The sequence below is a fragment of the Scyliorhinus canicula genome, chromosome 8, assembly GCF_902713615.1.
Source record: "Scyliorhinus canicula chromosome 8, sScyCan1.1, whole genome shotgun sequence".
Classification (NCBI taxonomy): domain Eukaryota; kingdom Metazoa; phylum Chordata; class Chondrichthyes; order Carcharhiniformes; family Scyliorhinidae; genus Scyliorhinus; species Scyliorhinus canicula.
In genome coordinates, this window is record NC_052153.1 from 116,367,340 (window position 1) to 116,383,725 (window position 16,386).

Consider the following 16,386-nt stretch of genomic DNA (forward strand, 5'->3'; position numbering starts at 1 on the left):
AAGTGACCCAATAAACAAGAATTGAGGACACCCCTCGTATTGGATTTCCAAGGTAATTTACCTCGTCCATCACAAACTTGATGGTGCGGCTATGGAAGATGTGGAGAAAATAAATAATCATTGCAAGCATGTTATACGTTATTAATCACACATAGTCAATGAATAAATATTGCTTATCCATGCTGCACTTGATTTTTTCACTTTTTAAACATTTTCCTAGGCAGAATTAAACGGCCCAATAAATCCTTTCATTAATACAAACTCCAAAACATCATCATCTCTCAAGAGCTCAGTGGCAATTCACTCTCTGGGTTGGCGAATAGCAAACATTTTGTCTCAGCTTTGCCTGCCTCCTGTGGTTCCTTATATCGCTTTGCCTCGGATGCAGCCGCCACGACCCATTCATTCCAGGTCTCCACTTCAGAAACAGTTGAAGGTGGAAAAAAAACCGGCACGCCTTTCGCTCAGGTAAGAACAAATTTAACATTGTATTCAATTATTCAGAACTGCATTTGTTCTTACTTTCCAGCCATAATAATTCAACTACAAAATTATTTTTTCCCAAAATTATTTTTCATTAAAAAGGACAGATCTATTGTTTTATGTAAGCAGTTATGGTGTAAACTGATTGTTAGACATTGGAGGTACGGGGAGAGAATGACAGTACCAGTTCCCCATCTTTTTTTTTATAGCTCCCATGAATACATTATGATTATTTAAAAAAGATTTTTCATATCCTTTCTGTGAAAAATGGTCGATAGATTTTGAAACATGATGGGGGCAAAGGGGAGGAACATGACTGAATTCTACATAATATAACCAGGTCAGGGAAGGCAAAGCAGCTAGAACAGTGAAATGGTCAATGCGGAAAGAGGCAAAGTCTGGAGATCACAGAAATCTACATTGAATATATTGCTGGCTAAGGAAATTGATGGTCATTGAATCATAAAAGTCATAGAATCCCTACAGTGCAGGAGGATGCCCTTTGGCCCATCGAGTTTCACCAACCCTCCAAAGGAGCACCGTATCTAGGCCCAAACCCCCACCATATCCCTATAACTGAACCTAACCTTTTGGGCACTAAGGGGCAATTTATCTTGGTCAATCCACTTAACCAGCACATCTTTAGAATGTGGGAGGAAACCAGAACACCTGGAGGAAACGAACGCAGACATGGGAGAATGTTCAAACTCCACGGAGTCACCCAAGGCCAGGATTTAACCCGGGTGTCTGACGTTGTGCGGCAGCTGTGCAAACCACTGTGCCACCGTGCCATCCATAGTCATGGGAGTTGTTTATCTGGAGCTGGGCTGGTGTGCACATCACCAACAATCTGTCCTGGTCCACCCACCTCGTGCTATGACCAAGAAAGCACAACAGCACCTATATTTTCTCAGGAAACTAAGAAAATTCGGCATGTCCACATTGACTCTTACCAACTTTTATTGATGCACCATAGAAAGCATCCTATCTGGCTGCATCACAGCCTGGTATGGCAACTGCTATGCCCATGATCATAAGAAACTACAGAAAGTCGTGAATACAAACCCGCCTCCCATCTAATGACTCTGTCTACACCTCCCTTGGGAAAGCGGGCAGCATAATCAAAGACCCCTCCCACCAGGCTTATTCACTCTTCCAACTTCTTCCATCGGGCAGGAGATACAAAAGTCTGAGAATACGCACAAACAGACTCACAAACAGCTTCTTCCCCGCTGTTACCAGGCTCCTAAACGACCCTCTGAAGGACTGATTTGATCACTTCACACATTTTCTCTACTGATTAGTACTACACTCCTGTATGCTGCACCCGATGCCTGTGTCTATGTATTTACATTGTGTATTTATGTTTGCCCTATGTTTTTCTTTCATGTATGGAATGATCTTTCTGACTGTGTGCAGAACAATACTTTTCACTATACCTCGGTACACGTGACAATAAACAAATCCAATCCAATACAACATTGAGCAAAGCTGAGGCTATGGTGTTACGTATATACTATGGCGTTAATGAAGCAATAGTAAACAAGTTAAAATAAATAGATGTTCATTAATAGTTATAGAAATACAGAGCCATGCCCTCCGAGCTCCCCGCCATCAGAATTGGAGGTACACCAAAGAACAATGGGGTACCTCACTCTGATCTTTACAGGTAAAGGTTTGCACAGCAATTGGCCAGAAATGTAACTTCCTCTGGACAATTGCCCTGTCCTGGGAACCATCGAAAATATGATTTCATTTGCAAACTTTGGATGGTTCTGTCAGGGTTACACCAATACTTACTCCGAAAAAGTTCAAAAATTAAAACCTCTTCTAACTTCTGCGTAACTACAGGTATTGTAAATGCCCAGACCGATCCCCCCATGGGCCTCCCCTCACCCCACCCGACTACCCCTCCACACAGAAAGGAATCCCCCAAGAGCCCATGACCTACAGCACCCCAACTCTGACCCCCCCTACACCAACACCCCCTCCCCCCCAACCTACCCAACACCAAAGAAAAGTGGAGGATGGTGGTATTGATTAAGGAGAGCATTGCAGTGTTACAGAAAGATAATGTTCCAAAGAAGTTTAGAACATAATCAATTTGGCTGGCACTAAGAAACAGAAAAGGTGCAGTCATATTGTTTGGTGCAGTCCACAGGCTACCGACTCATGGGATATATGTAGAGGAACAGATTTTCAGGGAAATTACAGAAAAATGCAAAAATGGGAGAGTAGCTTTAATTACCCAAATATAGACTGGGTTAGGAAGGGGCAGAGAGGGGCAAGAGTTCCTAGAGAGTGTTGAGAAACATTTTCTGCAGCAGTATGTCCAGTTCAACAAGAAAAGAGACACTGCTAGAGTGAGGCACAGTTATATTTTCAAATAGTCTTTTACAAATCTTTACATTTCAAGGGACTAATTAAAATATCTATGTGGGCTAAATGGAGAAGGAAATTAATTTTGGTCTTCACACTTGAAAAGATTATGTTATGAGGATATTTTCGATTCATATGAATAGGATAAGTAATATACATCTGCTTAGTTGATTAGTGCAAGATACATTTTAATTTTCATAGTGACATGTTAATTCTGCATTTAATCGTTAAGTAGGTCTATTAGTCCATTAAAATGCAAAATTTTAGCACTGAGGTAAGTACATCTAAACCTTGGTAATTTAAAGCCACTTCAATCATAACTGTGTTTTCTGGACCATCGTGCATAGTACTCCAGCTGGCTGTGTGTATCTGGACTGATCATTTCAAACAAAGCATTTTAGTGATGTGAAGAATGAATCAGAGTGACCTTAACTTACAGATAGCTATTCTTGCAGTGAAAGCCATTCTAAAGTGATGGCAAAAAGCACAGTAACATCCAATTACACATATTAAATAGTGAAAGTAAAATCAAACCTCCTTTGTGTTCTAAACTTTCTATTTATCATCTCCTAAAGCTTTGTTTGCAGCCGAAACATTGTACCTATTCTTATAATATTGAATATTTTGCCTTCTCTGAGTTTTAGTTTTCTTTTGCTGTTCTGAAAGTAAATTGTTAATGTAACTATGATGTTTAATTTCAGGCAAGAAGTAATGTTAGCACAAACCGATCGTGAATCACTACCTGATTTCAATTCTCGTACAAACTTCAATCTGAGGAGAATAGTGGAAGATCAGGTAATTTATTTTTACCAGTAAATCTAGTTGAGGGTAATTATAAGTTATATTCGTGTTCTTTATGACTCTAGGAGCTGATTATTTTAATTGGGTTTAGTTTTGAACTGAACTTATTTTCTGTTGGACAAACTACATGAAGTCAGTTGTGCTGATTGTCATCATGTTATTCCTGTAAGACCATGGGTGAGATTCTCTGGCCTCCCGTGGTGGGAGATGGCCTGCCGTTTGGCTGGCAGTACGATCTTATTGTCCCACTGCTGTCAATGGGATTTCTCATTGAATCCGCCCCACGCTGTCAGGAAGCCTGCGGTGGGAATGGGCCATCAGCAGCATCCTCTAAAACTGCAGATATGAATCAAATGAACAAACGCAAGGCTCAACATTTCTTAAAGATGTTTTAGAATCTGTAACTTTGGATTATTACTTACATTACCTTTCCTTTTATAGGACTACATCAATGCAGCCTTCAGAATCTTCAGTTAACTTTTCATTTAAATGGACAGAGAGCTGGTCTTTCTTTCATTGCCATGCTGATAACCACCTATACTTTTATTTTACTATGATGTTAACAGTCTGAAAGTGTCTTTTCTGTGGGGAGAAACGATTGAGAGAAGATGTGGAAGCCTCCTGGCATTCCCTGACATCAAATGTTGTTCCAAATGCAGTTATATCTTCAGTGATAGGTGGCCTGTATCAGCACTCGATGTGCCTTTCTTTGAACACAACATGTTGTTCTTTGGCATTTTTGTCTTCAGTTTTCTGCCAAGACCCATTAAATGAGTTGCAGCTTTGGATAATGATTCTACAGAGATGACTTTGCCAAAGGTATAGAGCCAGGGAGTCAAGTGAATCAGTACGTCTAATATTGATTCATTTCAGATGTTACCCAAAGTCGGATTAGTCAAGAGAGATTGCACCAACCCTGCAGAGGTGTAGCTTTACTAGTCAATATCACCAATAATGTAAACTCAATACTGGCTGGTATGACCATCTCTGCTCCATCTGTGTTTATTGGATCTGTCAGTTACCTTTGATTCTCCCTCTCCCTATTAGTCTACATCTGCAAAGTTCCTTTATTACTGGACAACAAGAAAAGATAAGTATTCACCAATCAGAATTTTTTTACCATTGGTTTTAAAGATACAATTGGCCATTCGTTCATGTTTTTGCCTGAATTTCCATTTATTTCCATTCTGAAAATACATGGCTGTCCTCCGAGTTTTTCAGCCTGAGAGATACCCTTGTAGCAAAATGCTTTAAAATTACTTTGCATTTTTAGAAAATAAAACCCAGTAGCTTGAGTCTTCTCTGTCTTTCTGCACTGGCGGGGCCATGCAAAACTGGCATTTGCATGCATTTAAATCTACTTGGCACGTTGGACACAGCTACACCTCCCTTCCGTGATGCCCCGCTCCTCTAAGGCGGAAGTCACACGGCACAATTTAAAAGAGACAGATGGTATGCCAAGTTTTAAAAAGTCTTCAAAATTGTCACGCTTGCTTGGGGGGGTGCAGCAAGTGACTTGGTGACAGCTCCGTGGATTTGGGGTGTCCCCCTCAGGATCTCCCTGTCCTTCCACACCTCACTCCATCCCACCACCCCAACTCACCATTCCCCCTCCGAGGATCCTACCAGCATTACGACAGGGTGTTGGCCTGGGGCAAACCGTATCAGTGGGTCTTGTCCACGGGACGGAGGATAATGATCATTCGCTGTGAGATGAGCTCTGGTGCTCCTCATCATTTGAAAAAGTCTGACTCCTGCCTTCGGGATCGCATTCCACTGTCCAGCTATGTGTGCTGGTCATTCCATCTCACGGGCCCATATATCCTTAGCGGAAGTGGGGTGGTGGAGCAGTTATGGAAGTGGTGCATGGGGATGAGTCACTCACTGGGTAAGCTGTCACAAAAGGCGGCCTCATACCTCGTCCTGTTCCCTGCCATGTCTCTGAGGGTAACCCCAGATGGAACGTTCAAGTGCCCTGGGGGAACCTGCCCCATGCCATCCTCCACCACCCACACACTTCACCACAACCCTCCCACACCCCCCACCCAGTACAGCCTCTACACCCTGTTAGCGTTGATGAATCTGATAGAATCACTCGGCACTCAGGTCTGTTCCAAAAGTCAAAACAGTTTATTTGTTACGCCAGTGGGACTGAGTCTCCGACTAACCCCGAGCTTTCTCCACAGAACCAAAGGAAACCTCATAATTTATACATTTCTTCAGATAAGTAACAGCCCAGCATGGCTGACCATGACCCAATCATTTGTTAACAGGCAGGGTGGGGTGGTTTAATCTGCAGTTGAAGGTTAATTCATGACTTTCTGATATTATCAGACCCCATGACTCCAGTCATTGTTTCTCTACTTCCCCTTATCGTAATCCTGTCAGTGGCTGGTCCCATTATCCTTACATTTGTCAGTAGCTGATCCCATTGTCCATATTCGTGAGGATAGTCTGGGGGCTAATGATACAGATGTTCCTACTTAACAGGCTGTTTCTGCCTAACTCAGTGTGGATCTGCTCTCCCAAGGAATGTGGTCAAGTCAGAATGTGGTCAAGTCCCACCATGCTTTGCGTATGTTTTAACCTGAGAGCATATATTTTTTTCTTGATGTTTGCTACAGACATAAAACATATTTGGTATTTGTTACATATCAAGTACACAGATGCCTCTGCCCAGGAAATGCTTTCTAACATCTCAACCCAGTTCATTCAATCCCTAACATCCTTCAGGTAGAGGATTGAGGAATGTTGGTTAAAAAGTGTTTAATGGTGACTATATACATTGATGTGCCCTGACCCCTAATTCTAACCCATGTGCTGCACCCATGCCAGCTTAACTGGTTTCTAACTGTTTAATTTTCCATCTTCTAACGCTCCGTCTAGGTTATCCCCAAACAGCACAAAAGGGGTGGAGGTGGCCTGCTGCGATTCACGTCCGCTGACCTGAGATACCTTTGGTGGACGCCCTCTGGAGGGCCTGGACCTACATGGGTCCGGCTGACATTCGGTTGACACAGGTGGCGAAGTGCCTTCCTGTTTTGTCCGCTGCCCATCAGATGCACCCATGTCAGAAGGGGGGGGAATTCAGAAGCTAATGTGTCCCAGCACCTCCCCTGTGGGAGGCACCGGCATGGGCCCCAAAACTTCCTCCTTCATCGGAGTGGTCGATGGCCTCCCTGGCTACTCCATGGGAAGGAGGTGAGGCCAGAGTGAGCTCCAGAGGCTGCCAGCCCTGGAGGCCCCCTCTGGTCTGAACCAGAGTCTCGATGCCCTCAACCATGGAGCTCGGAAACTGGGACACGTCCCTCAGTATGAGTCATGTCCTTCACTGCCTCGGTCATGTCCCTCTGGTACTGTGTTATGTCCCTCTGTGACTGACCCAGGACAGTCAACACTCAGGTAATGTTCTCGATGTCCTCAGCCATGACCCTTTGTAACTGGGCCAAGCTCTGAAGCGCCACAGCAATGTCCATTTGTGCCCGGTACATTCCTGCCTGTTACTGGGCTCCCCTGCCCTTGGCCTCAACCATCGAGAGCACAGATTGCCCAAGCATTAGACACCTTAATCCATAGCTCTGACATCTTTTCCCAGGCCTTCCACCATGGACATCACCCATTCAGTGTTGGCCTGGGTACCACATATTTCATCTCCTTCACCTGAAGGCGGTTGGACTCCCCCAGCTACACCTTCAGGTGCTGGAAAGTTGCTGACACCTCCTGTAGATTCTGTCTCTGTTTCTGCATCTCCACCAGTGATGGGATCATACTTTCCAGAGGCACGATACCTGTCCGGATTCCAGCGGCACGCCCCCGCCCCCCCCCCCCTCCCCCGACTGGCGGCGCAGGACCCCGTCCGCAGCCGCCATGCAAGGGTGACAAAAACTAAAAGCACAAGTGATCTGCGCCGTCATGAACTCGGCCCATTGGGGGTGGAGTATCGGGGGAGGGCCTCAGGTGACCTCCTGAGGCCGTCCAATGGCGTGCGTCATACCCCCGATTATGCCGTCTTGGAGGGGGCGGAGCATGTGAAAACAGGCACATCTCTCGATTCGGTCGGATTAAGGGATTCTTCGCCCGATCGCCGATTACAATATCGGCGTTGGGCAACGGAGAATCCCGCCCATTGACTTTAGACAAGATGAAGTAACTTGTCAAACACGTGCAATGTCACAATATTTTTAACAGGTTCCACTGCAATGTACTATCCATTGAAGTAATCTCCTTCTCAATTCTCACCAAAAGCACTTACTTCCTGGTTTTTCCAGAGAGTGTGACACAAAGTGATGACTGTAGCTTTCTTCCAGTGATGATGTGTGTGAGCTGTATTGACTGGCCTCGTTTGACCGGTATTCATCATCGTCAGGCCTCTCACTGTTCAGTAACTGTTACTGTTGTCAGATGCACTTCCCGACCAGTACTTCACATCGTTGTTGTGTTTGGTCTTCTATGCCTTACAAAGGTGTGGTGAATGTATAGTACTAGTAATTCACCAGTGTATTAGTATCATGTTCTGCCTTTGTGTTACAGCTATGTTATGTTGTTGACCTTGTGGGCTCCACCTCTGGGCCATTGTGTGGCTTCACCCACAGGGGGATATGTTGGGGCATGTACGGGCTCCGCCCATGGCTCCTCCCCTTGAAAGGAAGTATAAAGAGCAGTTGACCTGTAGGAGGTTCACAGTATTGTGCCAGTCGCAGGCAGGCACTGTTCTAAGCTGATTAAAACTTCGGTTTGCTTCTACTCGTGTCTTTGAGTGAATTGATGGTCGCATCAATTTAATCAGTTGAAACACAACTATAGAATCAGCCCTCAAACCTGATCGACTGGAACTCGATCCGCAGGCTGCGGAGGCAAAAGACATTTTTTCGCACTGGCTTCGATGCTTCAAGGCCTATCTCGCTGCCTCTTCCACGCCATCTGTCACCGATGAACAGAAGCTGAGCCTCCTCCACGCACGGGTGAGCCATCGCATTTCTTTTCAGCTCGACGAGACCTCCTCATACGCCGCTGCCCTCGTGACGCTCGAATGCCTCTACGGACGGCCCGTGAACGAGGTCTACGCGCGACACATCTTCACCACTCGCCGCCAGCGCCCTGGGGAGTTACTAGATGACTACCTACGCGACCTCAAAGCCCTTGCACGCAACTGTAATTACCAGGCCGTTACGGCCACTCAGCACATGGAACTCGCTGTCCGAGACGTCTACGTGGTGGGAGTCCGGTTGAATTATGTGAGACAGCGCCTGCTCGAAAAGGGGGCCCAGGACCTGGACGACACGGTAACGTTAGCCACCTCTCTGGAGGTTGCGTTTCAGAGCCTTACTGCGTTCCCGGCTGACAACACGAACCCCTCGTGGGCCCCCGACCAAAGACTACCCCAGGCCTGTGCCGCGCGGCCGCCCACCCACCATGGGGGGCTACCCTGCTATTTTTGCGGCCAGTCTCAACACTCCCGACAGCACTGCCGGCCGTCAACGCGAACTGCAGCAGCTGCGGGAGAAAAGGACATTTCGCAAAAGTCTGCCTGGCCAGGTCTAAGAACTCGAACTCACAGGCCCGATCCTCAGACTCACAGGCCCGCAGACCCCGTAGTGTGGCAGCGTGTCTGCCGACTCTGCCCCCTACAGACGCGTCATCAGCCTCCTGCCATCAGTGGGGGCAGCCACCTTCCAGCCCTCACAGCACGTGCGACGCACGGGGGCCGCTATCTTGGCCATCCTCCCCCATGTGGCTGGCCACGTGCGATCCATGGGGGCCGCCACCTTGGACGCCATCTTCCTCACCGCCCGCCACGCTCGACCAATGGGGGCCGCCATCTTGGCTGCCATCTACTACGCCGCTTGATGCCTATGATTAATGTGGACAGTCATCGCGGGGCCGCCCCAGCACCTCTGACCACGCCGCCGGCTACCCGCAGCTCAGCGCGGTCACCCTGGACCAGTCACAATCCAATAACCTCCGGAGCTCCATGATGGCCGTTCGGGTTAACGGGCACGAGACGCCTTGCCTCTTCGACTCCGGGAGCACAGAGAGCTTCATTCACCCAGACATGGTAAGACGCTGCTCGCTCCCAATTTTCCCGCCGCAACAAACCATCTCCCTCGCCTCTGGGTCGCACTCGGTGCAAATCCAAGGGTGCACTACTGCAACCCTAGCAATACAGGGCGCTGAGTACGCTAACTTTAAATTATATGTGCTCCCAGACCTCTGTGCTCCTCTCCTATTGGGACTCGACTTCCAATATAACCTCAGGAGCCTAACCCTGAAGTTCGGGGGGCCCCTGCCCCCACTCACCATATGCAGCCTCGCGACCCTATATGTCGACCCTCCCCCTCTCTTCGCAAACCTCACCACCGATTGCAAGCCAGTCGCCACCAGAAGCAGGCGGTACAGCATGCAGGACAGGACGTTCATTAGGTCCGAGGTCCAGCGTCTCTTGCGGGAGGGAGTCATCGAGGCCAGCAATAGCCCCTGGAGAGCGCAGGTGGTGGTTGTCAAGACCGGGGAAAAGTTCCGGGTGGTGGTTGATTACAGCCAGACCATTAACCGATATACGCAACTCGATGCGTACCCCCTTCCCCGGATTGCAGACATGGTAAAGCAGATCGCACACTACCGGGTGTTCTCCACAGTGGATCTGAAGTCTGCATACCACCAGCTCCCAATCCACCCGGAGGACCGCCACTACACGGCTTTTGAGGCAGACGGCCACTTTTTCCATTTCCTCCAGGTCCCCTTTGGCGTCACGAATGGGGTTTCGGTGTTCCAAAGAGCAATGGACCGAATGGTGGACCAGTACAGACTGCGGGCCATATTTCTGTACTTGGACAATGTCACCATCTGCGGCCAGGATCAGCAGGACCACAACGCCAAGCTCCACCGATTTCTCCAAACCGCCCAAACCCTCAATCTCACCTACAAGGAGAAATGCGTTTTCTGCACAACCAGACTAGCCATCCTCGGCTACGTAGTGGAGAACAGGGTCCTAGGGCCAGACCCTGACCGTATGCGCCCCCTCCTGCAACTCCCTCTCCCTCACTGCCCCAAGGCCCTGAAGAGGTGCCTTGGGTTCTTTTCATATTACGCCCAGTGGGTCCCCAATTATGCGGACAAAGCCTGCCCACTAATCAAGGCCACCATCTTTCCACTGGCAACTGAGGCCCGCCAGGCCTTCAGCTGTATCAAGGCGGACATCGCCAAAGCCGCGATGCGCGTGGTGGACAAGTCCGTCCCCTTCCAGGTGGAGAGCGCCGCATCAGAGGTCACTCTTGCCGCCACCCTCAACCAAGCAGGCAGACGGGTAGCATTCTTTTTGTGCACCCTCACCACCTCTGAAATTCGACACTCCTCAGTCAAAAAAGAAGCCCAAACTATCGTGGAAGCCGTGCGGCACTGGAGGCACTACCTTGTGGGTAGGAGGTTTACCCTAATCACCGACCAACGATCGATAGCCTTCATGTTTGACAATACGCAGCGGGGCAAAATCAAGAACGATAAGATCTTGAGGTGGAGGATCGAACTCTCCACCTCTAACTACGATATAGTATATTAACTGGGAAGCTCAACGAGCCCCCAGATGCCCTGTCCCGCGCGCACATGCGCGAGCGTGCAAGATGATTGACTACGGGCTATCCACGATGACCTCTGCCACCCAGGGGTCACCCGGCTCGTCCATTATATCAAGGGCCGCAACCTGCCCTACTCCACCGAGGAGGTCAGAGCTATGACCAGGGACTGCCAGATCTGTGCGGAGTGTAAACCGCACTTCTATCGACCAGATAAGGCCCACCTGGTAAAGGCATCCCGGCCTTTTGAACGCCTCAGTATCGATTTCAAAAGACCCCTCCACTCCAATAACCACAATACATATTTCCTCAACATCATAGATGAGTTCTCCGCTTCCCATTTGCAATCCCCTGCCCCGATATGACCACGTCCTCTGTCATTAGAGCCCTGCATAGTGTCTTCACCCTGTTTGGTTTCCCCAGTTATGTCCACAGCGACCGGGGCTCGTCGTTCATGAGCGACGAACTGCGTCAGTACCTGCTCAGTAAGGGCATTGCCTCGAGCAGGACTACCACTTATAACCCCAGGGGAAACGGGCAGGTGGAGAGGGAGAACGCGACGGTCTGGAAGACTGTCCTACTGATCCTGTGCTCCAGGAATCCCCCAGTTTCTCACTGGTAGGAGGTCCTCCCCAATGCGCTCCACTCTATCAGGTCCCTCCTTTGCACGGCCACAAACGAGACCCCTCATGATCGCTTGTTTGTTTTCCCTAGGGGAGCTACCTCAGGGGCCTCGCTTCCGTCCTGGCTGAAGACACCGGGACCAGTCCTCCTCAGAAAACACATCAGGAGCCATAAGACCGACCCTCTGGTAGAGAGGGTCCAGCTCCTGCATTCCAACCGCCAGTATGCTTATGTCGAATACCCCGATGGCCGAGAAGATACCGTCTCCCTCCGGGACCTGGCGCCCGCAGGCTCCACCACCACCACCCCAGCCCCCCACTATATCCCGCTCAACCTACCATGTCCAGGGCCCCCGCCCCTATATGGCTCCCGCGCTCCCTTCCGCCCGCCACACCAGTCCACAGGAATGAAGCTCCAGAAGAGACGCTCCCGGAGTCCGGGCCTGTGCCCGCACATGCCCCACTTCCGATGCCAGCATGGATGAGCCCAACACCGGGACCAGCAGCAACACCAGTGCTTCGGCGATCGCAGCGCACAATCCATGCGCCGGACCGGCTGAACTTATGAGCCCATCACCCCTGCCGGACTTCATTTTTTTAACAGGGGATGAATGCGGTCAATGTATAGTACTAGTAATTCACCAGTGTATTAGTGTCATGTTCTGCCTTTGTGTTACAGCTATGTTAGGTTGTTGACCTTGTGGGCTCCACCTATGGGCCATTGTGTGGCTTCACCCACAGGGGGATATGTTGGTGCATGTACGGGCTCTGCCCATGGCTCCTCCCCTTGAAAGGAAGTATAAAGAGCAGTTGACCTGTAGGAGGTTCACAGTATTGTACCAGTCGCAGGCAGGCACTGTTCTAAGCTGGTTATAACCTCGGTTTGCTTCTACACGTGTCTTTGAGTGAATTGATGGTCGCATCAGAAGGAATCCACCAAACACTTCGACTTGTCCAAACCAGGATCTTTATTGTGACTCGTGTGGTAAGATAGCAATCTGTTGCAGAGCACTTTATCTTGGAGTCTGCTTGTCACTCCTCTGGAACTGCACCTAGCACCGACCACTTGTATGCCTTATTACCCTCTCAACCTTCTGATCATGGCCGGATGTGTCTCTCCTGACATGGGAGTCACTGGTCACATGACCTTGGTCTTGAGACCGCATGGTGTGCCTGCACCGCCACCTGCTGGTTGGAGGTTGCATACCATCCATCTATGATATAGCCATAGGCATATCACCACAGTTCTGGGAGTGCAAGCAGACGTTGTGCCGGCCATTGAACAGCTTGACCACGGAGCCGCAGGTTGCATCCTGCCGATTGGTGGCGGGGGACGAGCCGAGCAGCGTGCAGAGGATGAGCACCAGAGCGGAGCTCCAAGCTGCGGCCACCGCTGTTAGCATCGCACGCCCACATGTACACCCATCAGTCCCTGTCCCCACCCACTCCTGCGCGTGCACAGTGACCAGCACACAGCCCAGCCTCACGGCGACCCACCCTCTCAAACACCACAATCAATTGGAGACTGCTAATGGCCAACATTCTTAAAAACAGGTTGCGGCTGTTGGGGACTTCTTCCAGCGATCGGCAACACCACAACCGATTGCTCCGTGACCCTTCTGACACCCGCCTTCAACCCTGAGTTTGAAAAACGCTTATTTACACTCTTTAGTTTTGCTATGGTTAATAATTCATTATGAGAACTTTCTATACATTAAACACAGCTCTTGCATACCATCAGAAGGTTTGGACATGTCATTCAAAACACTACGGGAGCTCTATTCCAGCCCCAAAACGCACTTTGACTGTGAAACATATGTGAAGATTAAGCACAATGTAGAATTCATGGATTCTTGAGATTCTTGAGATGGGGGCTGGTTTAGCTCACTCAGCTAAATCGCTGGCTTTTAAAGCAGGCCAGCAGCACGGTTCGATTCCCGTACCAGCCTCCCTGGACAGGCGCCGGAATGTGGCGACTAGGGGCTTTTCACAGTAACTTCATTGAAGCCTACTCGTGACTAAGCGATTTTCATTTTTCATTTTCATTTTGAAATGAGTAACCTGAAGGTGGACAAGCCTTTCAACACAAAAAAAATCAGACTGAAAAAGACCATCTGATCCATCAAGCCTGTTTGATATGGTTGTGATGCCTTTTGTATCAGGTCAGGATGCTCCCTACCCATTCAATGCCAGGTAGTTGTTGTGTTCCACTTGCTGTCTGGTCTCATTAATAGAGGAAGAACTGGTGCCAGAGTATATATGTGTGGATGGGCACATAGGTTTATTATGTATAAGAAACATCTGTTCTTACTTTCTGTTTGAACAATTTGACTTTCTGTTATATTATGTTTCACACTTCTGGGGCTGGATTCTCATTTTGGGAGACTAAGTCCCCATGCCGGCATGAAAATACTGTTTTACGCCAGGAAAACTGGCGCAAAACAACCACCGATTCGCGGTTTTGCTGGGGGCTAGCAGGGAGGCAGTGTAGAGCTCCCAGCTCTAGCTACTAATACGACCCTTAGCATTTCCGGGTCTGTGGCCGCGCATGCGCATGGCGGCCTGCACCAGCCATGCCGTGCTTCATGGCGGACTCAGCCCGCGGACCCGGAGCGCAGAAATCGAGTACGCTGCTTTTCAGGGGGCGGAGCATCGCAAAAGCGGTGCAGCCCCCGATTTTGCCGTCATCGGGGATTCTCTGCCCCCCTCGCCGAGCGTGATTTGCCGTCGGGGAGTGGAGAATCCTGCCCCTGATGTCAGCTTTTTTCCTATTTAAATATTGCAATATCCACATTTCTATGGTGTTTTATTTTTTATTTATGCTATACTATCCCTTGGATTGCCCAATTTGATCCCAGGTTCCTACAAATCTCTCAAAATGGCACAGGAACACAGTGGTTAGCACTGTTGCTTCACAGCTCCAGGGCCCGAGGTTCGATTCCCGGCTTGGGTCACTGTCTGTGTGGAGTCTGCACATTCTCCCCGTGTCTGCGTGGGTTTTCTCCGGATGCTCCAGTTTCCTCCCACAGTCTAAAGATGTGCAGGTTAGATGGATTGGCCATAAATTGCTCTTAGTGTCCCAAAAGGTTAGGTGGGGTTACTGGGATAGGGTGGAGATGTGCGCTTGAATAGGGTGCTCTTTCCAAAGGGCTGGTCCAGACTCGATGGGCCGAATGGTCTTTTCTGCACTGTAAATTCTATGTTTTTAGATGTTATTCTCTCATTAAGGGTTTTTTAAAATCGAAACTTACACTTCTTTCTATTTGTTTATTTTTCCATTTCATCATATTTAAATAATGCTACAACTTTAATGTCTTTCTTCATCTGATAGTGGCGAAAAGAGCTACAAGCAAAAATGGAAGATGAAGAAAAGAAAAGGGAGCTTCAACTCCAAGAGAAACAGAAAATAACCGCAGATGATTTTAATGAGATGATGAAGAGGAAGGAGGAAAAATTTTACAAAAAATCAACCCCCTATGAAATTCCACTTTCCCTTTGTCAGAATTCATTAAAACAAGGCAGCAGAAATGCAACGTTAGTAAATCTTTGAAATGCTATTATTAATCAATGAACACAGTTCTGAGTCCTATTAAAGATTTATCTATGTGAACCAAGAAAAATGTAGTGTACTTGTCTGTACCAGCATGGGACTAGTCATTTGCACATTACAATAATCAAGCTCAATAAAGCTGTAGTAATATTCAACGTTACTGAAAGTTGATGTATTCCATCAACTGCTTCACAGTAATAGTGTTCCTCCACACTACTATTTTTAATCTTACAAAACTATTCAAGAAATATTAAAACCTTGTTAAAATCCTGCGTGGACTTTTTATATATATATATATTCAAGTTTTCAGTCGATTTTAAACAAAAACGCCCCCTACAGAAAAAAAAACAAGAACACAACGCGCAAGAATTATACATAGGGATTTCCCCAAAATACAATAGCCCCCCCTATAACAATAAGAACACAAATCGAGAAACACCCCACGAGGATAGCAAATGTGGTCCCTTTGTTCAAGAAGGGGAGTAGAGATAACCCCGGTAACTATAGGCCGATGAGCCTAACGTCTGTGGTGAGTAAAGTCTTGGAGAGGATTATAAAAGATACGATTTATAATCATCTAGATAGGAATAATATGATTAGGGATAGTCAGCATGGTTTTGTGAAGGGTAGGTCATGCCTCACCAACTTTATCGAGTTCTTTGAGAAGGTGACTGAACAGGTAGACGAGGGTAGAGCAGTTGATGTGGTGTATATGGATTTCAGTAAAGCGTTTGATAAGGTTCCCCACGGTCGGCTATTGCAGAAAATACGGAGGCTGGGGATTGAGGGTGATTTAGAGATGTGGATCAGAAATTGGCTAGTTGAAAGAAGACAGAGAGTGGTGGTTGATGGGAAATGTTCAGAATGGAGTTCAGTTACGAGTGGCGTACCACAAGGATCTGTTCTGGGGCCGTTGCTGTTTGTCATTTTCATAAATGACCTAGAGGAGGGCGCAGAAGGATGGGTGAGTAAATTTGCAGAC

The 16,386-nt window shown here is 48.0% G+C and overlaps 1 protein-coding gene across 2 annotated transcripts in view; it reads left to right on the forward strand.

The window, feature by feature from the left end:
• tmem232 (transmembrane protein 232) overlaps window positions 1–15,468 on the forward strand; it is a 141,971-nt gene extending 126,503 nt beyond the window's left edge. For both annotated transcript variants that reach the window (XM_038805123.1, XM_038805124.1), the window contains 3 exons: window positions 221–468; window positions 3,564–3,657; window positions 15,186–15,468. In XM_038805123.1, coding sequence (XP_038661051.1) covers window positions 221–468; window positions 3,564–3,657; window positions 15,186–15,404 — 561 coding nt within the window. In that variant the 3' untranslated portion in view covers window positions 15,405–15,468. The remainder of the gene's footprint in view (window positions 1–220; window positions 469–3,563; window positions 3,658–15,185) is intronic.
• The last annotated feature ends 918 nt before the right edge of the window (window positions 15,469–16,386 follow it).